The sequence below is a fragment of the Sarcophilus harrisii genome, chromosome 4 (genome assembly GCF_902635505.1).
Source record: "Sarcophilus harrisii chromosome 4, mSarHar1.11, whole genome shotgun sequence".
In the NCBI taxonomy this organism is placed as follows: domain Eukaryota; kingdom Metazoa; phylum Chordata; class Mammalia; order Dasyuromorphia; family Dasyuridae; genus Sarcophilus; species Sarcophilus harrisii.
In genome coordinates this window covers 302,210,211-302,232,844 of record NC_045429.1, presented here as the reverse complement: position 1 = coordinate 302,232,844, position 22,634 = coordinate 302,210,211, and the positions used below count along the sequence as shown (strand labels likewise).

At 35.1% G+C, this 22,634-nt stretch overlaps 1 protein-coding gene across 3 annotated transcripts in view; it reads left to right on the top strand.

Annotated features, from left to right (window-relative positions):
* Positions 1–13,966, top strand: part of CYTH1 (cytohesin 1) — a 190,766-nt gene extending 176,800 nt beyond the window's left edge. For 2 of the 3 annotated variants that reach the window (XM_031965577.1, XM_012548642.3), the window contains exon 13: positions 466–6,497. In XM_031965577.1, coding sequence (XP_031821437.1) covers positions 466–544 — 79 coding nt within the window. In that variant the 3' untranslated portion in view covers positions 545–6,497. Of the gene's footprint in view, positions 1–465; positions 6,498–12,554 lie in introns of those variants that run through there. The other variant, XR_004233774.1, reaches the window with a different exon arrangement.
* The last annotated feature ends 8,668 nt before the right edge of the window (positions 13,967–22,634 follow it).

The following is a 22,634-nucleotide window of genomic DNA, read 5'->3' as shown; positions in this document are numbered from 1 at the left end:
GACAAACTTTCACTTTGACCTAGTGATTTCAATGCTGGACTTATTGCCCAATGAGACCAAACACAGAAAGAGCCTATTCATATCAGTTTCAGATTAGTAAAAAATTCAAATGATATGTAATTTATTACTACAGAGGAGCCAAAGACCTCCACCAAAACTTAAGGATTAAATGTTTAACTGAATTAGAATAACACTAGAGGGTAAAATTGTAAGAATATCTCTACAATGTTTTTACTGTCATAATTAACTTAAGAAGTAATCACAACTTTAGAAGTATTCAGTACTTTCACAGCTACACATCAAGATAAGACAGCTATTTGAGTTAACTATTATGGTAGACTAATTGGATACATATTTTGGTATTAAATGATATCAAGATGGAATTTATTTGCTTATAATTTCCAACTGACGTTTTCTCTACTATTTTTCTTAAGTCACATCTCTTTCTCCATTTATGTGTTTCAGAGCAGCCATCAGCAGGGATCCTTTCTATGAGATGTTAGCAACAAGGAAGAAGAAAGTTTCTTCTACCAAAAGACATTAAGAGGCTGTAACCAGCTAATGAGGATCAGAATCTTATAGTGTGAAGAATTCTTGATTATCTCCTTCTGCAGTTCTACACATGGGGAGAGAGAGGGCTGCGAAGCAGGAGCATCTTCTGCCACTTAGCATCGCCCTGAATTCCTAAGGACCAGCTTCAGCTTTTGCAAATTTTTTTTAAGCAAGTGGGGGAAGGGTCAGGGTGGGCAGTTATCAGTTGGGGAGAAGAGGGAACCTGAGCCCTTTTAAGGCATGGATTCATAATTTTTTTTTTTGAAAAAGAACAGAGAGCAAATCAGCTTCCCTGCAAGTCTCTCCACTCAGCAGGTCTGATAGCAGAGCTTGGAGCCAACCATTTACCTCTTGGTTATTTTTCCTGTGAAGAAGCCTTCAATTCCTGCATCATAGGTACATTTATAAATATATTATATGTTAAAGTGAAAGGTTGAGATGGAAGAGATAAGCCACACACCATAAAGATATATTTTTGGCTTTAAAGAAGTTTGCCCAGATTCATTATTCTCTTTCCAGTCTTGAAGACTCCCAGATAAATTGTGTTCTTCCCTGGGGGATGGAGCAACATAGGCAACACGGATATCTACCACCAGGCATTGAGAAGTAATGAGGGTAATGGCTATACTACCTCTCCAATTTGCTTTGCATTGTTCTGGCTTAGTGAGTTGGAGAATATCTTCTGTGGTTTGCGTCAACCATTTAGGTTTGGGAGAAAGGTGGGGTTGAGGGTTGTGGGGTGAAGAGTGGGAAAGGAAGCAGTGAAACTTAATGGGGTCCTCAGATTTTATTTTACTTGCCTACCAGGGACTTGAACAAAGTCACTACTTTGTGGACCCTGTGGTTGGTGTGGCCATTCATGCCATGAGCTGCAAAACAAAATAGAATTCTGTTGTTGCTAGTGTTTTCTCATTTTCACTGCACTGGGGACACTGAAGAGAAGAGAATCGTTGGAGCTTTTGAGTACTTTTTTTTTCTTTTTCAGAATTAATGCTTCTCTTGACCTTAAAAAGGAAAAAATCAGCATTTTTCATTGAACAAAACACCAAATAACCAAAATGATGAGGAAGGCAACCCCCATGGGTGCTTGAGAATGATTGACTCAGTTGTCTCATTTTTTTTTTCTTTTCTAATATTTTCAGCTAATTTCCTCAAAGCTCTAGTCCTCGTTTTAGAGGAAGGAGCATATCCTTCTTAGTCTCCTTGAGGTTTCATTTTTTTTTCCTCCTTCAATTAAGTAGCCCATAAGTACTTCCCTAAATGCATCTTCACCTTAGGATGTAATTTTCTTGATCCTACAGAAGTAGCAGTTCCTTACTTCCATAGAATCCAACCTGGCAATCCAAAAAAACCCTGAGAATAATTTACCAGTGCATTTCTTCCCATATGTATGTTGAGTTACATTTTAAGGCACAAGAATTTCTTGCTATATAAAGCGGTAACTCTGTAATCCATTCAGATTCCCAACAAGTGATAGAGCCCTCAGGGCTCTCCATCTCTGAAAATCATTCCGAAAAGGTATTGGGGAGAACAAGAGAGCCTGGGGATCAGTAGTAGTGTCCCACCTTGCCGTGAAAATGAATTACTGAGTTCTACCTGAAGTCTTGTAAGTGGTTTAGTGGAATGGCATCAAGTGTTTTTGTGGCTCGACCCTGTTTGGAAGGCATCTGAAAAAAAAAAAAAAAAAAAAGCACAACCAGAACCTTCTATTTAAGAGCAGAACAACCATTGAAGGAAAACAAGATTCGGCAAGGCTTGAGGTCTGTTGTTAATACTAGAATTACCTCAACTAGGTCCAGTACTTTGACAGGTTTCATTTCCTCCTTTTGTGAGTCAAATAAGTACACTGGTTCTAACAAGTAAGCTGTGGGGTGAAGAGGGTGAGGAAAGGGAGGCAAGTGGATCAGTATTAGTTTATTTATCAGAGATGTAAATAATCTATGTATAGTTTTTCTCCTTTAGATTATTTTGTATTTGGAAAAAGGGTTTTGTTTTGTTTTTTGGTGGGGGAAATTAAAAGAGATAAGTAATTACTGATAACAGGATTTATTTTAATTATTCTGATTTTTTTTGTTTTTGTTTTTGTTTTTTTGTTTTGTTTTGTTTTGTTTTGTTTTGCCATGTAAACTAGAGCCAAGAAACTGCAGCAAATAAACTCCAAACCTTCCCTGAGCTGCACTTCTTTATTGTCTATTGCGTTCTTTCTAATTCCTGGATTGGGATATGGGGATAAGAGAGGGAAATCATTATTAAGTGTACCAATGTGGGAAAGTGTATCACAGTTTTCTATAACTTCTTTACAACCTTCCTGGATTTCAGTTTCTTCATTTGTGAAATGAGTTGAACGTGTTAACTTGTTAAGATCTTTTCTAAATCATACAAAGTTGGGAGCTCATTTCTTATAAGAGTTTCCCAAATAAGAAGCAATTGAATATAGTTTTAATTAAAACCCACCTGGATCTTAATTAAATCAATTAACAGGCAATATAAAACTTCAGTATATATGTTAAACAAGAGGACTGGCCAATGAAGGCCCAGTCCTGAGAATTTAGTCAGGGAGTTGTTGCCTGGAGCCAATGCATGTTAATGCTTGAGAAACCTGCTTCAAGAAGTACATGATGATATGGAATGGAGTGGACCAGCTCTCCACTTCAGAGCATGCACAGTCTTGCTTGGTGGCAACCCACATGGATGCTTGGAAAACCTGCTTCTGCAGAAGAGGAATAGAGAGCTTCAAGTTCATGTACATGTACAGGTATTCAGTGATTGTTTGCTGTTGGCTTACAGCTTAAAGTCAGAAAATCTTTTAATTGTCTGCTGAGCAGGAACTGATTATGCATACAAAAGATAGCAACAAGCCAGATCATTTTTTTGTCATTTTCTGCCATCATAAGATTTAAGAATGACTCTCAACACTTGAAGGATAGGCAGGATGTCCTTCCTCTTTACCAAGCCAGTGAGGACACGCATTCTAGGCAAGCCTGCATCTGAAATGGGGATACCCTTTCCTATTTGTGTCTTCTTTCCTTTGGTACAGGGCCTTGTGAAATCTCTAAGGTTGAAAGACTTACCAGAGATCTAACTGCCAACAACAAGAAGGAACCATTCTTCAGGAGTGACCTGCAAATCCAGTCCAGCTCTGGATCAGTTTGGTAGCCAAATGTCTTGCTACAAAGAAGTGATTCATCCAGTGGCTGTGCCACGACCAGAATGGAACTTGTTTGGGCAAATGTTTGTAGTAGTCTGTTTAAGTTTGGGCCCATTCTCCTCAAAGACTGAAGTGCTACAGGGAATAGTCTGTCTCTATTTTGTACTTCAAGTCTTACTGTAGCCTCCTGGTAAATATCCCTTTGTTAAAGACATTTGGTGATAATTGTTTATTGATAATATTCCAGAGATATTAATTAGTTAACTGATATTAGAGTGCTTATCAGTGACAATCACTGATATTATGGAAACACTTTAGAATGGGTTATTGAGCCAGTAACATAAGCAGGAAAACTCACTGTCTCTTAGGCTACTCTTAGAAGACCAGGTAGAGAGTCCTGGGGTGAAGGAACCTGAAGCTTTCCTGTGGAAACCCAGTTCACTACTACTAATGGAATCTTGGTGAGTGAAGATGGTAATGTGAAGAGAATGTGGTAGAGGTATCCCCACTGCATTGGGAGATTTTTAATTGCCCAGAGACAACTTGATCAGTTTGCCTGATGTTAGTCAGAGATGGCCCTCAAAGATCTCCATAACCCTAGTCATCTCCAGGAGTATGAAGACCACAACTTCTAAGATTATTAGAATTTTAGCACTTCTTTCTCACCCACAGGAAAGTATAAAGAGGAATCACCTTAATTTCATTAGTATAGGGAACTTCTGGACTTCAACCTTAGAAGAATTGTGTACAGCAGTGAGATTAACTTGTCCCTAACTGAGGTTGATTGATATATGTGTCAGATGCAAGATTTGAACCCAGGTCTTCCTGACCTTGAGACCAGCTTTTCAAACACCCTACTATACTGCTTCTCTGAATACTACATTACAAATAAAGCAAACATCTAAAATATATTTTGCTTCCATTTTAGGCCCACTTAGGAGGAGAATGTGAAGGGGTAAAGAGGGGACAAAAAGATAGATTAATAGGCACAGAAAGCAAGGAAGACAATCGCAATACCTAAAGTTTTATTAAGTTCCTAAGCATCTCAAGTCGTTGGTTACCTGTTGAATCAAAGTGTTAACATCTCTTATCACTGCTGTTTGAAAATTCTGATTATCCAAGTGATCATTATTCATAACTCTTCCAGTTTTTTATTTTAAATTCTCAAGGGGATAAATATATTATTTTTACAGCCCATATCAGTGACCAAATCATTTCAGAATTACCTCACGGATTGGTTGAAATTGGGCCAAAGGCCAAAAGAGCAGTTCCTAACTTTTCCACTTCTTGAGCAAAATACAAATGTCCCCCAAGTGCCTGGAGCTGCTTTTTGATCTACTGGAAGAACTATGAAGTTCCTCTTCATGTTATGCCCATTAATTTAACATAAATTAAGCCCACTCAGAAACACACAGTAAAGATGAATAGACTTTTTTCTAGAACAGTATTTCTTTTAGAAAATCATAAACCAGTCCCATTCCCCTTTAGTATACAAGATTTCATTTGATTTCTTTGTGGGATTTAGGTTATTTTATTTCCTAATTGGATCTCTCCCTTTGAAGTTTACATGTGTATTGTAATATAAACCTCCTTAAAGGTAGAGGGTGGGAGAGATATATAACATTCTGAAAAGATTTTATTCTCAGATTCCTCAAAACAATGGAGCCTATGGACGCACAGCAGCCCAGCTCTCATAAGAGTATTCTGACAAGGATTTTAAAAGCATTAGATGAAGAAATGTTCATGAAATCAAGGAGAAACTAAATGAAGAAAATTTGAAGATATAGCCAAGAATAAATGTTACTATTTTACTCAGACTACAAATTGGACATGAACACTCAAATCAGGAGAACAAGAATCCTAACAAGCATCCTAACCCTGGCACAGATCACTTCAAGCAATAGCACCCTCGATGATGGTGGTTCAGAAAGCTGGCTAATTGCTCTTGAAGTACTTCAAGAAAATGCCACACTACTCATTACCTAGAACTTATTTATGTAGATCACCAACAAAGGATACTACATTCCTTTTGGGAGTGCACTGAACCTAGCCTGACACAAAATTCCAGTTCAAGAAGTAAGACTGGAAAAATAAATAAATATATGGAAATTTTATAGAGCTAAGGATGATCAAGACACAAATCCTGAAGAAGAAAAATAACTTCATTTCCTACAAAGAAAAATAGATTTTAAAAATTCTGGCTCATTTTTCATAAATCACTATACAGCTTTTAATAATAGTCATATAATGAAACGAGGGAGAAAAGAATGGAAAAGCATTTGATATGTCCAATGTGAAATTTTGTTTTTTATTTTTCCATTGGGAGGAAGGTAGTAAGGACAGACAATAAGTTCTTGTTAGTTGGAGTAGGGAGAGAGCAGAATAAATAAAAGTTTGCTAAAAAGAAAGGAAATAAGAAGTCTTGAGGAAAGAAAATTAATAGCTTAGAACAGAAAGTGTTAGATATAAATTAGAGATGACTTCAAAATTAATTTGGACTGAGAGAGATAAATGATTCTTTGAGATAACAGAAAATACTAAAACCAAGTCAGAAGATCAAAGAAAGTGGTAAGAAATGTAAATTATTTCCTATTGGAAACAACTGACCTAATAAAAAGATCAAGGGAAGATAATCTAAGAATAATTAGACAATATAGCAATTCCAACCAAAAGATACGTCATATTTCAAGAAAAAGTGAATTGAAGACATATTAGAATCAGAGAACCAAATGAAAATACAAAAAAAAAAAAAAAAATCACTATCTCCTGAAATAAGTCAAAATTACCAGTTCAGAAACTATAGCCATAATTCAGAGCTTCCAAGTCAAAGAAAAAAATATTTCAAGCAACAGAGAGAACAAAGTACCATGAAGTCAGTCAGTATCTCAAAGCACCTGACGACTACCACATTTTAGGAGAGGAAAGTTTGGATTAATATATTCCCAAAGATAATAAAGTCTTACAATCAAGAATCATTTGTCAAGGATGAATATTATTTGACAGGGCAGAAATAAACATTCAAAAAAAAAATCTCAGGTATTCTTGACAAAGAAAGGAGATACTTTGACTTACAAACACAGGAATCAAGAAAGATAAATACACTGAGCAACTGGAAGGGATTATATGATAATGAAGGGTTTATATTCTAAGGTGGGGATGGGAGAGAAAAAAAATCATCCTCTCAGATCCCTGGTTCCTTTTAGGACAATCATGGAAATAAACAAGCTAGAATGCCTGTGAGCAGTTTTCTTATATCTTGTTCCTTAAAGAAAAAAAAAAGGAAAGAAAAAGTAGGAAAGAATGAGACAAGAAGTCATAGAATCAGAGCTTATAGAATGAGAGAACCATAAATCTGGGGCAATAGGATTCAGAGGCTTGTGAGTCTAATCTTCTTATTTGTAAAGTGAAGAGAAAGGCTGAAAGATTGTGTCTTTGCCAGGGTCACAGAACTAATAAGTAACCGAACTTTTCCTAACTTTTAAGTCCATAATTCTAGCCACTACATCACCCACCTGCCTCAGGATAGAATTCAACCATCTAACATAAATTACATGAGAAGATTATCTAAACATAGAGGAAGGGAAAAATGAAACAAACATCAATTGAATCTCACTTGATAGAATAAGGTTTAAGACAAATATAGGTATAAAAAAAATACATCAAATTCAATAGCGAAACAAGTAGTGATGAAGAGGGGGTTTTAAGAGGAATATTACCAGGAAGCTAATAGTTGCAAGCAAAATAAATTCCTTGATTCCCAAGAGGTTATTAAAAGAAAAAATGCAGAGCAAAAGATAGTAATCTAAGTTGGAAAAGTTCTTTAATTGGGGAGTGACAAATTGTGGTTCATGAAGAAGTAGAGGAGTATTGGCCATAAAAATGATGAAATTATTTCAGTGAGTGCTAAGATATATGAACTGTTATAAAGTGAAATGAACATAATTAAGAAAGCAATTTTTACAGTGACAAGATTGTTAGGAAATATAATTCAATTTTTAAAAAATGAAATATGATTTTGTAAAACTGTGATGACTAATTATATTTCCAGAGGACCTATGATGAAATATGTTATTCACCTCACAGAAAAATGATCAACTCATTTCAAAATGATACCTTCTGTATCAAGATACAGGACACTCTGTGGTTTGTTTGTTTTTTTGTTTTTTTGTTTTTTTTTGCCTAATTATTTATTTGTTAGAAAAGTTTTCCCTCCTCTGTTTTTAAGGCCATTAAGAGATGAGAGTTAAAAGTAGTAATGCCATCCAAAGAAAGAACACTGGGAAATGAATGTACTGTTTGCATTTTTGTTTTTCTTCCCGGGTTATTTTTACCTTCTGAATCCAATTCTTCCTGTGCAACAAGAGAATTGTTTGGTTCTGCACACATATATTTTATCTAGGATATACTGTGACATATTTAACATGTATAGGACTGCTTGCCATCTGGGGGAAGGGGTGGAGGAAGGGAGGGGAAAATTCAGAACAGAAGTGTGCAAGGGATAATGTTGTGAAAAATTACCCAGACATGGGTTCTGTCAATAAAAGTTATAATTATGAAAAAATTAAAAAAGAAAGTCAATGAGAAGGCAAAAAAAAAAAAAAAAGCTTTATTGACGTCTTAAATCCAAGAAAATAATAGAGAAAATGTTAGTTATGTTGACTAAATTTACTGGAGAGCCGATTAGCAAATATTTACCAAAACAACCCTACTTGTATCAATAAAATTTTAAGTCCAGTTCCTATCCCATCCTTGCATCTAATATAAAATATTCTCTAATATTGGCTTTTAAGGATTTTAAAATGTAGCTTTATGCAATAAATAATTCAACTAAAAAAAAAAAAAGTAATGGCAAAAGGAAGAAAACCCTAGTTTTTAAAATGCAAAGAAAAGACCCGAGAAAAGTTCAAAAGGAAACACAAATAAGCCAGAGTTTTTTAAAATGTGAAATTTATTGTTTCCAACAGTTTCTTTAAAAATTTGTGCAAATTTATTTTAAAAAAATATTCCTTGTTTTTCTAATATGTATGTAAGCATGGGTTTGTTTGGTTTTTTGGTCTTTAAGTTTAGAAAAATTTTTTAAACTTACTTTGGAAAAGAAAGTACAGTGCACCAGAAAGAAGAAACACTGACTTTGATTGGCCAAGGTACATAGCTCTGAAATTTTTAAAATGACAAAAAAAAAAAAATTCTTCAGGAAGACAAAAAGGAAAAAAGGGCACATTTAAAGTAAAAGAAAAATACTGTTTAAGGTAACATCTGAAGGTTTTTTCATTGCAAAAGAAAAATTGCAGTTGGACCAAAAAAAATGTAGTATATTCAAAATTACATGTATTTAATGACTATAACAAGACAGTAGACTTTCTCAGTAAGAATTACAACTAATGCTATCCACTACAAGTAGTGGAAGAAGAATGCCAAGTTGCCTGAATGATACATTGAATAAGAAAAAAAATAATGCAGCATAAGGTTAAGATAAATGTAGATGTTAGGATAATATGTTAATACTTTTGTTTTTTACAACTAATTTGAGTGGCTAAATTAGGCTATGGAATGGTAATTATCATTAAAATGTATAAAATAAAGTTCATATCTACATTCCAGAAGTTCTAAACATATATGAAAATCCCCCCAAAATTAAAGAAGCAGAGGAATTGAGAGAAAAGCTTGTATTCCCCAAAATAAAACTTCCCTCTGTAGACTAAAAATGGTGTTAAACTTAATGGAAACATAAAAATTAACAGTGTAAATCAGAAATGCAGTCTATTTTACTTACTAACTGAAATAGTTACAGAAGCTTAAAACAGATGGGATTCCTTCTAGAGAGCAACAATAAGAAGACAACAAAAAATGTTTATATAACAATCAACAAGCAGTACATAAATACTTATATGCACTGTTGAGGGCAGTAGGGATTACAAAGATACAAATGAAACAGTTCCTGTCCTCAAGAAATTTACATTCTGTTATGGGATAAAAGATACATATATGCACAAAATTAACAAAAGGGAAAGCACTGAAACCTAAGGATATTAAGAAAGGCTCCATGTAGAAAATAGCACATAGTTTTCAAACTAAATTTGAAATAAGAGATTTTAAGAGGTAGAAACTTAATTCCACAAATGCAGGAGAACGGAAAGATGGAAGATGGAGTTTTATGTCTAAAGGGGAAAATAAGAAGGCAAGAGTTAGTGAAGGGAAGTGTGTAATAAAATTAGAAAAGGCAAGATTGTGAAGGGCTTTTAAATGCCAAAGAAGTTTATAATTGATTCTGGAGTTAGGATGAACTGCAGCTTATTGAAGAAGGAAGAGACATAGGACTACACTTTATGAAAATTCTTTTGGTCATTTTAGGCAGGATGGATTGGAGCCAGAGACTAATTAGGATGCAGTTTCCATAGCCCAAGGGAAATAATGAGGGATTGCACCAAAGTAGTGGCTGTGTGAAAGGAGACAAAGGCACATGTATGAGAGATGTTGTGAAGGTAAATAAGACTTGGTGATTGTGAGACAGTGAAGATTCAAGAAGGATACTGGGTAACTAGTGCTTTTTGACAGTATTAGAAAAGTTCAAGTGAGGAATAGGTTTGGATGGCAAGATGAGAGCAGTTTAGAACATGTTTGAGTTTGATCTGCCTCGGGTATCTAGTTCAAAACGTCCAGTAGATAGCAGATAATGAATAGGATCTCAGGAGTTTGACTAGAACTGGAGATAAGTTCTGGGAGTCATCTACATAAAAATGGTAATTAAATCCATGGTAGCTGTTGAAGTCATGTCAAAAGCATTATGTACCCCTGTTTTCTAATTCTGATTTCACTCTGTATCAGTTCATTTCCATTATCAACTCCTGGAAATAAGTTATCTATGACAAGCAGCTATAAATAAGGCTTCTGGTACTTTTCTGAAGAATTTTCTGATTCATTTTTTCATATGACACAGTATTTTTCAGTAGATTCATGTGCTATAGCTTCAGCAGTTGCCATTTTCTATTCAGTAGGTATCTACTTTGTTTCTAGTTCTTTGTGTAATGAGGGCCTGACTCATGTGAGATGGTGTATTCCCAAGAATGCCAGGCCCTGTTTCTGAGAGAATAATAATGTCCTTGGAGAGAAGGAACAAAACAAACCTGTATTAAGCCCCTGTTTTTTCCAGGTTCTATGCTAAGTGATTTACAATTATTATTTCATTTTATCTTCACATTAACTCTGTGCAGTAATCCCCATTTTACAGTTGAAGAAATTGAGGAGACAGGTTCAGTGACTTCCCCAGCATCATACAGCTAGTGAAGCCATATTTGAACTGAGATTGGTACTCTTCATGCATTACCTACCTGAAACTGCTGTAGGTGTGCACATTCTCTAAGTGGTTCCAATAGTGTGGACTGGTTCCAGTTAGTTTACTATGTACTGAAGTGTTGTTTATCTCCTACCTCTAATTATATGAACATGGGCTTTTTAACTGGCTACAGAGAAACATTTAAAAAGCTTTTTCAATTTTAACTATGGTCTCTGTCTCATTTGCTTCAGGATGCTTTCAATTACTACTTGATTCATGACATTGATAAAGGGAGTAGAGTCTCTACTCAAGGTAAAACAAACCACAAAAGCCAAGGCTTGGAGTCCTGTGTTCTCATTTAGCATGGCATTTATGCCCCAGGGAACATGGAATGATCTTTGAAAGCATCCCTCAGAAATTCATCCCAGTAGAAGGATTCCTCTGACAGTCATGCCATATCTGGACATAAACATAATGGTATCAGTAGTTAAGTGAGCTAAGTTTTGTGCCTATTCCCCCAAAGACTAAGGGAGCATAATGGAAATTTTGCCCAGAGTGTTAGGAGAAATGTTTGATGTTTATTTGTTACATCTTTGAAGGCAGTAGCCGTTTGTAAAGTTTAACCTGATGTTAAATGGTTAATAGAACTGAGAATAATACTAAGTCACTTCTTCACTAACACATTGGCTTAAGCAAATGACGGAAGAAATGCCTCAACTCTATGGGTCTTAAGAAAGTGAGGCCAGAGTCAGCCATGTTACATGTTACTATAAATATTTTAAGGCCAAAAGCCATTCCCTAGTAGGTAATGGTCAGAAAATAGAAATAAACAGTCCTTGAAAGAATTGTAAAGTAGTAACAACTATATGAAATGCTTCTCCAAGTCACAATTAGAATAATGTGAACCAGAACAAATCTACAGTTTCACCTCACATTCAGGAAATTGGCAAAGATGATAAAAGATGGCAATAGTCGATTGTCAAGGATCAACAACAATAGTAGCGTACTGATGCAGCCATAGTGGAGTTATAAATTAGGCCAATCATTTTGGAGTGCAATTTGGAATGATACCAAAAAAAAGTGACTAATAGGTAATGTAAAAAGAAATATCAATAAAATTTACTTGGCAAAAAAAGTGAACAAAATACTCTTTGGCTTAGCATACTGATAGGCGTTTACCCCAAGGAGGTAAAAGATGAAAAAGAAAGCTCCTTTATATACCAAGATACTTATAATATCACTTTTTGTAGAAGCAAAGAATTGAAAACAATTGGATAATAGCTAAACAACTTGTGACATAGAAATGTAATCAAATGCAAATGCTGTAAGAAACAATGAAGAATATAGAAAAGAATGGGAAGCTATATGAACTGATACAAAATGAAATAAAACTAGGGAAATAATATACAATATCTATCAAAATGCAAAGAAAACAACCTCCCCAAATGAAGGATTCCCGTGCTTTGGGGGTGATGAAGTAATACTCTTATTGGCCACTAATCAGGAAGAGCTGATGATTCAGTGGCCCTTTAAAAAGGGAGTGACAACACCCTTGTTTGTCTTCTTTCTTCAACTCTCCAGGTGGCAAGTAGTGGTCCCAGGAAGGATAAGGGGAGTGGCCTCCCTTCTGCTTACCCTAGAAGAAATGTTGGACTGCTCCCTTGTGGCAGCTAAATCAGATACTCAGCTAGGTAAGCTGAGCCTAGGTTTGGAGACTCTGGGCTGCCTTTTCCATTCTGTATTTCTTGGTTAAGACAAAATAATCGCCTCAAGACAGATATACTCAATCCTGGAAGAAATCTTGTGAGTCTGAGAGATTAGAGATCCTGGACCCTTGTTCTTTTAATTGGTGTATCAGAGAAGATACTACTAACAGGGGAATGAGTTCATCTCCCTGCCATGGCTTGACAGAAGACATTTGGATCAAGGTTTTCTTAATGTTCTGATATTTGTCCTAAACTTTTGGCAGAGTATAAATTATTGCTGGCTGTTTTAAGTCTTTGTCTTATTGTGTTTGTGAGAGCCTTTTGTATTGAGTCTTTTGTGTGTATCTGTCTTATTCTTGGTTCATATTATATTTTGAGTACTTATCTACTACTCACCCCCACTTTACTACACCCTAGACAGGAGCCAAATAAAAGCTTTAAGCAGTTTTCCTCGAGATAACAAGGTGGGGGGGGGGGGGAGGCGGCATAATGAACCAAAGAGAAGTTTGACCTTTCTAGTTCTCCAGGACCCATCTTGCTCTTGACCACATATGTGAATTCCTTAAAACAAGGACGAGGAGGAAACCTGGATACTAATTTTGGCTCAGCAACTTGGACAGATCACTTCACTGGACTTAGTTGCTTCATTTGTAAATTGAGGGTATAAATCCAGACAAACCCTAAATTTATATTCTAACTTTAATACTCTGTGATCCTCTGAATAGTTGACAGATATAGAGTGGATAGAGAGCTAGCCTGGGAAGCAGGACAATCTATAATGACAAATTAAGTCATGTCTCTAACTCTGTAATTCTAAAAACTGTGTGGGCCAGAGACCCTTGGGGGGTCCACAAAGTCAAAATTACTTTCCTCATCGTCATCATAAAACTTGCCTTTTTCACTCTCATTCTCTCATGAGTATACAGTGGAGTTTTTTAAAGGCTACATCATCTTTGAATTAAAGATTTAGCTGCAAACATGAAGATTGAAGTAGTATCTATAGAAATGTTCTTTTGCCTTAGTGGACAAATCTATAGACATGACAACTTACTGTTTTGTTTGTGTTCTTCTGGTATCTGCATTAGCTAATCATTGAAGATCTTTTATGTTACTTCTTGGCAACAAATACAAATGGTGCTTATTATTCAAACTGTTGAATATCTTTTTTGAATCTCATGGTCTATTCTGGAATGAATGTGTTGACATTCGCACCAATAATGCAAAAAGCAATTTGTAATTTCTATCATCAAAATGTAAAATAATGCCACTTTTTTTTTTGGAAAATAATTATTTTCTATAAAAATGTTATGTTAACATGTAATGGGTTTGTTACTGTTATTTTAAAATGAATTAATAAATAAGTTTTAAAGTTATATCAGTTTTAATTTCTAATATTATAAGAATTGATCTATATAATTCATGTAAACTAAAGCTTTTTGAGGTCCTCAATGATTTTTAATAGCTATAAAGGGGTCCTGAGAACTGTTGTATGACTTATCAAAGTACTCAATATTTTAGTGAACCAAGCAACTTTCTAAGAGCAAAGGTGTTACTGATCTATATTGTTTTCATTCTGGGTGTTCTCTACACTAACAAAATCACAGTTCTGGACCAGTAACAAATAGTTAGATGTAGTGAGGTATGTGTAGGGGTTGTACTTACTTACAAAGTAGAGATGGGGTAGTAGAAGGAGAGTATCCATTTAGGGTAAAGCTCAGACTCTTTTTACTATCAAAAAGTTGATAGTAAATGATAGAATTGGCTTTTATCTTATTTTGTTACTGAAAATACCTATTCCTGAAAAGACCAAATGTCTGTGAAAAACATACCCTTTGTCTGAAGCTATCAGGAGACATGAGACCTCTACCTGCTTATAAGAATAAAGTCCTCTCCTTTGGATTTATTCCTAAAATGCAAAATTCTGTGAACTTCCTGGTATTCCAGGGAAGCAACCATATTTATTTCACCAAAAGAAGCAGCAGATTCAATTTGCAAATCCAAGAGCTGGGTCTCTCCTCCTCATCTTCTCTCCAAACCCCAAAGGATGTTTGATACTTTAGTAGTTTAGTAGGTGGACTTAGTTCATAACTCTCTTTGATGAAGAGGAGGAGGAGGACAGGGCCTAAGGTTTTCCAAGGGAAGTTAAAGACTCTTTTATTTCAATTATTTTATAATTTTGCTTTCTAGCAATCCTGTTTTTCTTAGTACCTTTCATGTGACTTTTATATAACCTGAGAGGCCTGGGTCCATTTGGGGGAAGGGAAGGGATTTTACCTTTGACTTCTAGTTTAAAATCAGAAAAATCCACAGTATGATTTGTCAGTAACAGTCCCAATAAGTACAGGTGACAAAACTCAAGTAATATTTTATGGACAGGTGAAGGAAAACAAAATGGAACACAACAGTACTTGTAAAAAATAAACTTATATGAAAAACCTATGTGGTATTTTAGTCACACTTAGTCCCACAAAAGCAAGGCTCCTAGCAGTCATGACTTCCTATAATTCTTCAACAAGATATAAAGCATCTCAAGAAGTGACATTGTGCTTTGTGATTCTATAATTTCCATGAAGTAGTCTTCAATATTGTTAGCCATGATGATGCCATGTAAGAAGCATCAGTTTCTGGCCCATGATGTACAGTATATATCCTTTAGCACTGTTACTATAAACCTTTTACCAAAGAAAAGTCATTTCTAACAAGAGCTCTAATAGCTTTTTATTTACAAGTTATATGCATGGGTAATTTTACAGCATTGACAATTGCCAAATCTTTTGTTCCAATTTTTCCCTCCTTCCTCCCCACTCCCTCCCCTAGATGGCAGGATGACCAATACATATTAAATATATTTTGAGTATAAATTAAATACAAAATAAGTACACATGTCCAAACCATTATTTTGCTGTACAAAAAGAATCAGACTCCGAAATATTGTACAGTTAGCCTGTGAAGGAAATCAGAAATGCAGGTGGGCAAAAATATAGGGATTGGGAATTTGATGTAATGATTCCTAGTCATCTCCCAGAGTTCTTTTGCTGGGCGTAGCTGGTTCAGTTCATTACTGTTCCATTCCATTAGAACCGATTTGGTTCATCTCATTGCTGAAGATGGCCAGGTCCATCAGAATTGATCATTATATAGTATTGTTGTTGAAGTATATAATGATCTCCTGGTCCTGCTCATTTCACTCAGCATTAGTTCATGTAAGTCTCTCCAGGCCTTTCTGAAATCATCCTGTTGGTCATTTATTACAGAACAATAATCCATTATATTCCTATACCACAATTTATTCAGCCATTCTCCAATTGATGGGCATCCATTCACTTTCCAGTTTCTAGCCACTACAAAAAGAGCTGCCACAAACATTCTTGCACATATAGGTCCCTTTCCCTTCTTTCAGATCTCTTTGGGATATAAGCCCAGTAGTATTGGGTCAAATGATATGCACAGTTTGATGACTTTTTGACAATTTACATCCTAATGGTAAAACAACATGTAAACAACTAGATAAATAACAGACATTAAACTGGAAACCCTGGGAAGAGTAGGTAAAAGAAACTGGGAATGAAGTGCTAAAATAAGAATAAGAAATAAGAAAGACTGATTCTACTTCCAGGAGCCAAAATGATGTAGTAAGCAATGAATCATTGTAACTTTCCCATGTTCACCTCCAGGCAACCATAAAATAGTGCCACAAGACAGATCCTGAAGCAGTGGAAACAACAAGAAGATGAGGTGGAGCAATTTTTTAGCCCAGGAAACTTAGAGAATTGATAATGAGATGTCTGTCTCACGCCAGCTGGCTGGACTTTCCATATATTTCAGTGTGATAGGCAGACCACAGAAAGCAGTCTACATTAGGCTATGGCTACAGCAGAGCCCTGCCCAGGTGGGTGTCTTCCAACTGTCAAACCCCCATGTGCTGCTGGGAAATGCAGAAACAGTTCAGTACACCTCAGCATGCACCAGTCCCCACCACTAGAATCAGGTAAGACCCCTACACTTCCACTCCAACTCTTTCATCGCAGCATCAGATACAACAGTCCCCTCTGGACTTCAAGGCAAAATCAGTGGAACACCAGATAAATACCCAGGGCCTACAGCCACTGGTATAAGAAGTCTGAGACAGTTTTCCTTCTATCTTGAGAGCAGAGGTCTAATTTAAAAAAAAAAAAAAAAAAAAAAGGAAATCCTCTCCCCTCAAAAAAGATTAGCAAAAATTAATAACAACAACAACAAAAAAAAAAATCTAACCACAGAAAGTCATTATGGTGACAGAGAAGACCAAGATACAAACTCAGAAGATGACAACTTCCAAAATATCTATGAGCAAAACTCCAAAATAGGAAAGACCTGCTGGTGTAGATGGAATTTGATCTGAGTCTTGAAGGAAATCAGTAAAAATAAGGTGGAGTTGAAGTGACAGAGCATTTCAGGTTTAGGAAATACCCAATAAAAAGAAACAATGAGAGAGAAAAATTGTGTATATGAGGAGAACCTTATTAAACCAATGTATTTAGATAATAGTGTGGAAAGAAAAGAATAAATTGTAAGAAAACTGAAAAGTTAGCAGAATTGATAATATTTGATCCTAGATATATTAAAGAGCTATTGGAACTCATTCAGCAGAGGATGACCTGGTCAGAACTTAGAAAAAGGTAAATTTTTTGGAGAATGTTTTGGAATGTTTAGAGACTTCAGTCAAGGAGACTAGTTGATGGTATTGCAGGGTCTAGGAAAATGTATAAACATCCAGATGTATAAAGATGGTAGAATAAAAATAGGAACTTGCCTGAGCTTTCTCTAATTCTCCAACTTTAAAATAATGCCTCAAAAGGAATTCTGGAGCAGCAGAACCAAAAAAGGGGAGAAAATTCCACCCAACACAACTTAGAAAGTCAGTAGGAAAGGTCTGTCTCATTAAGGTGAGAGTAGAGCACAATCCAATGCAAATGATTGGGGAATTCACTAGCAAGCTGGGCTCCAGCAAGCCATTAATAAAGCTATGCACTGGTACAAACTCGGACTAAGGCCCTACACTTGGTGCAAGCTAGCAACTAGGGCCACCACTCAATCCAAATCAGCAGCAAGGCCTTGCCTCAGTAAGCCAGTGCAGACCTTGTAAGCAACTGAATCGGCAGCAATGCCTCCTGGAGCTATCAGTCCACAGATGGTCAGAAGGAAATTACAGGGAATACTTTGCTGGAACTGAATGCAGGACTTTTGCATAGCTCAAACAGGGATCTAGGTCACAGACCTGGGTCACAGCCCTAGGATAGGGAGTAACATTAGCACACTAGTGCATACAGGGGAAAAAGGTAAGACCAAGAAAGGTCACAGTTTCAGAGTTTAAAAGTGATTGTGGTTGTTCACAAATCAGAGTACAATTTAGGAGAGTAATGCCCAACACCTCTCCTTAGATGATCATACTTTGAAAGAATCAAAAACTTATAGACCCCAGAATTAGCTCTTGAAGCAGCAGCATGAAAAACCTGAAGCTTGAGACAGTGCCTCCTGTATTCCAGGAACAAAGTCCAACTTTGACATAAAATTAAAAGTTAAGCAATAAATTGTAAAAATAAGCCCCCCAAAATAATAACCTGACCATTGAAAGCTATTATAGTGATCGGGAGGATTAAAACATGAGAGGACAACAATGTCAAAACAGGTACATGTAAAGCCTCAAAAAATGTGAATTGGTTGTCATTTCCAAAGAGAACTCCTGGGAGAGCTCCAAGTGGATTCTAAAAAACAAATAAGAGAGGAAGAAGAAAAATTGGGGAAAAAAATGATGGTAAAGAAGCGTGGAAAAAGAGTCAAAAGCTTGGTAAAGGAAGCACAAAAATTGGAAAAAGATGTTTGCTTCAATGAATTTTTGAATAACTCTTTAAAAAGTAGAATTGTTGCAATGGGAAACAAGATACAAAAGCTTACTGAAGAAAATAATTCCTTAAAAATTAAGAATTGAGCAAGTGGAAGTTAATGGCTTCATGAGACATCAAGAAACAATAAAAGAAAATTGAAAAAATATAAGAAGATACTCTGAAAAAAATAACTGAGCTAGAAAATAGATTGAAGAGAGATTATTTAAGAATTATTAGACTTCTTGAGAACCATGATTTTAAAAAAGAGCCTAGACATCATATTTCAAGAAATTATCAAGGGAAACTACCTTGATGTCTTAGATCCAGAAAGTAAAATAGAAATTGAAAGAATTTACTGATCATTTCCCTAAAGAAATCCAAATGAAAACTCCCAGGAATATATCATAGCTAATTTCAAAGCTCCCAGGCTGAGAAAATACTGCAAGCAGTGGGAAGGAAAGAATTCAAAAACATTGGAGCCACAGTCAGAATTATACAGAATTTAGCAGCTTCTATATCAAAGGATCAGACAGCTTGGAATATGATATTCCAGAAGACAGAGAAGTGAGGATAAAATTCCAAACTCATCTGTTCTGAAAAACTAAGAATAATCCTTCGGGGGGTAAGTGATATTTAATAAAATAAAAGATTCCTGATGAAAAGACCAGAGCTGTCCAGAAAATTTGATGTTTAAATACAAGACTACAGAGAAGCCTAAAAAAGTAAACAAGAAAGGAAAAAAAAGACATAAGGGATTCAATAAGACTATGTATATTCCTACACTAGAAGATGATATTCTTAACTCATCACTATTAGGACATTTAGAAAAAGTTTACATAAAAAGCATAAGTGTAAGTTGATTAAGATGCTAAGACATTACAAAAAATTAAGAGATGAGAAAGAACAATACACTGGGAGAAGAAGGTAAAGGAGAGAGAGGGATAATTATCTCACATCAAAAATGTGCAAAAGAGCTATTATAATTAATGGAAGGAAAATGGCAGGGCAGGGTAATAGGCAACACTTGAACTAAGCTTACTCTCATCAGGATTGACTCAAAGATGGAATAAAATAATTGTATTTTTGGCATTTATTTGCTTTGAAATATTGAATTTGGTATTCACTGTATTGCAGTGAGAAAAAGTGACTCTTGTACTCTCAGCAGGACAAGAGGCAGCATGCACGGGGAGCAGCAGCAGCAGGAGCCCAAGTAAAGGCAGCAGCAGAGAAGAACCCAGGACAGCTGGCAACCCTGAATCTTGGGCTTCTGAAGGCTTGGAACCATAGCTTCACCTAAGGAAGCTTGGAGGGTATGGGGTGGGGGAAGAATATAAAGGTCTGGGTTCCTCTCAGAAAGTGAATTGGGTCAAGAAAGGAAGCAGCTTGGCTGGGCTGACCTGGTCTTGTCTGGCTTGTTTCTCTGCAATTGAAAGTTCCATTTGCCCTTTGGGTAATTGAGTGGAATGGGATATTTAGGCTACCTTCTGGAACCAGTTAACAATGACAAGTACTAAGGTACCACTCACTATAAATACTCAATTGAAAATAGAAATCTGTTTTACCCTATAGGGAAGTAGGAGGGAAGGAGAATAAGAAAAGTAGGGTGGAATAAGACTGTTATCAAGAAGGACAGATTTGGGGAGACAAACAGAAGCAAAACCTTAGTGAGCAGAGAAAAGAATAAATAGGAAAAAAATATGATGAGGCAAATTCCCAGTAATTATAATTGTGGTGAATGGGATGAACTCTAATCCATAAAACAAATGGAATGCAAAATGGATTAAAACACAGAATTCTGCAATATATTGTTTACCAAAAATATATTTTAAATAGACACACAAAGAATAAGGTAAGGGTTTGGAGGGGAATCTATTATGCTCGAGATCAAGTTTAAAAAGAAAGCAAAGATTATAAATTATGATCCCAAACAAAGCAAAAGCAAAAATAGATTTAACTAAAAGAACTAAGGAGGGAAACTATATCTTGCTGATAGGTACCATAGTCAGTGAAGTAATATCAATACTAAAATATATGCACCAACTGGTATAGCATCCAAATTTTTAAAGGAAAAGTAATAAGTTTATAGGAAGAAATTGACGATTAGACTATACTAGTAGAGGACCTAACTTTTCCCTTTTAGAACTAAATGTAACCCCCCCCCAAAAAATAAAAGATAATAAAATTTTAGAAAAGTTAGAAATTATTGATAGATCTCTGAATAAAATTGAATGTCAGTAGAGAATACACTTTTTTCTCAGTGGTACATGGTACCTACACAAAAACTTGACACTGTATTAGGGCATAAAAACCTCAGAACCAAATGTAGAAAAGCAAAAAATATTAAATGACTCCTTTTCAGATCATGATGCAATAAAAATTACATGTCATAAAGGGTCATGGGAAAATAGGTTAAAAATTAATTGGAAACTAAAAGATCTAATCTTAAAGACTGAGTGAGTCAAAGAACAAATCAACAATTTTATTAAAGTGAATGATAACAATGAGATAACCAAAATTTATGGGGAGCAGCTAAAGCAGTACTTAAGGAACAATTTATATCTCTAAATGCTAACATTAATAAAATAGAGAAAGAATAGATCAATGAATTGTTTAAGCAACTAAACAAAGAATTATCCCCAATTAACCATCAAATTAGAAATCCTGAAAATCAAAGCAGAGATTAATAAAATTTAAAGTAAGAAAGCTTTTAACAAATAAATAAAACTAGGAGCTGGTTTTATTTTTTAAAAGAAATAATATGAACCATTGTTTATTTGTCTAAAAGAAGGAAGAAGAAAATCAGATTATTAGTATCAATTTTTTTTTCCACCAAAGAAGAGGAAATTAGGGCAATTATTAAGAGCTATTTTGCCCAATTATGTGCCAATAAATTTGATAATCTAAGTGAAATAGATGAATACTTATAAAAAATAATTTGTCCAGATTAAAAGAAGATGAAATAGAATACTTAAATAATCCTATCTTGAGGGTGAGAGGAATTGAACAAGCCATCAATGAACTCTCTAAGAAAAAAATTTTCAGGGCCATGCAGATTCACAAGTGAATTCTACCAGATATTTAAAGAACAATTAATTTTAATACTATATAAGCTAATTTGAAATATAGGAAAAGGAGTCCTATCAATGTGGCATAAGTATGATGCTGATATCTAAACCAAAAAGAGAAAAAACAGAGAAATAAAACTATAGAACAATTTCCCCAATTATAATATTGATGCAGAAATTTTAAATGAAATTCTAGCAAAGAGATTACAACAAAATTTCATAAGTATTATGTACTCTGACTAAGAGGGATTTATACCAGGAATGCAGGGCTGGTTTAATAGTAGGACAATTATCAACATAATTAAGTATATCAGTAATCCATATAATTAACCATATAATCACCTCAGTAGTCAAAGCTTTTATCAAAATGCAACACCCATTGCTATTTTTAAAAAAATCAAAAACCAACAAAATAGATAAACCCTTAGTAAATCTGATTTAAAAAAGGAATGAGGAAAATCAAATTGTTAGTCTCAAAAATGAAAATGGAGAACTCACCACTAATGAAGAGAAAATTAGAGCAATAATTAGGAGTTACTTTGCCCAACTTTATGCCAATAAATTCGATAATTTAAATGAAATGGAAGAATACCTTCAAAAATATAGCTTGCCCAGATTAACAAAGGAAGAAGTAAATTAATTAAACAGTCCCATCTTAGAAAAAGAAATAGAACAAGCTATTAATCAACTCCCTAAGAAAAAATCCCTAGAACCAGATGGATTTACTTGTGAATTCTACCAAACACTTAAAGAACAATTAATTCCAATGCTATATAAACTATTTGAAAAAATGGGGATTATTCTTTTATGACACAAGCATGATACTGATACCAAAACCAGGTAGGCTGAAAACAGAGATAGACCAATCTCCCTAATGAATATTGATGCAAAAATCTTAAATAAAATATTAGCAAAAAGATTACAGAAAATCATCCCCAGGATAATACATTATGACCAAGTAGGATTTATAGTAAGAATGCAGGGCTAATTCAATATTAGGAAAACTATTAGCATAATTGACTATAT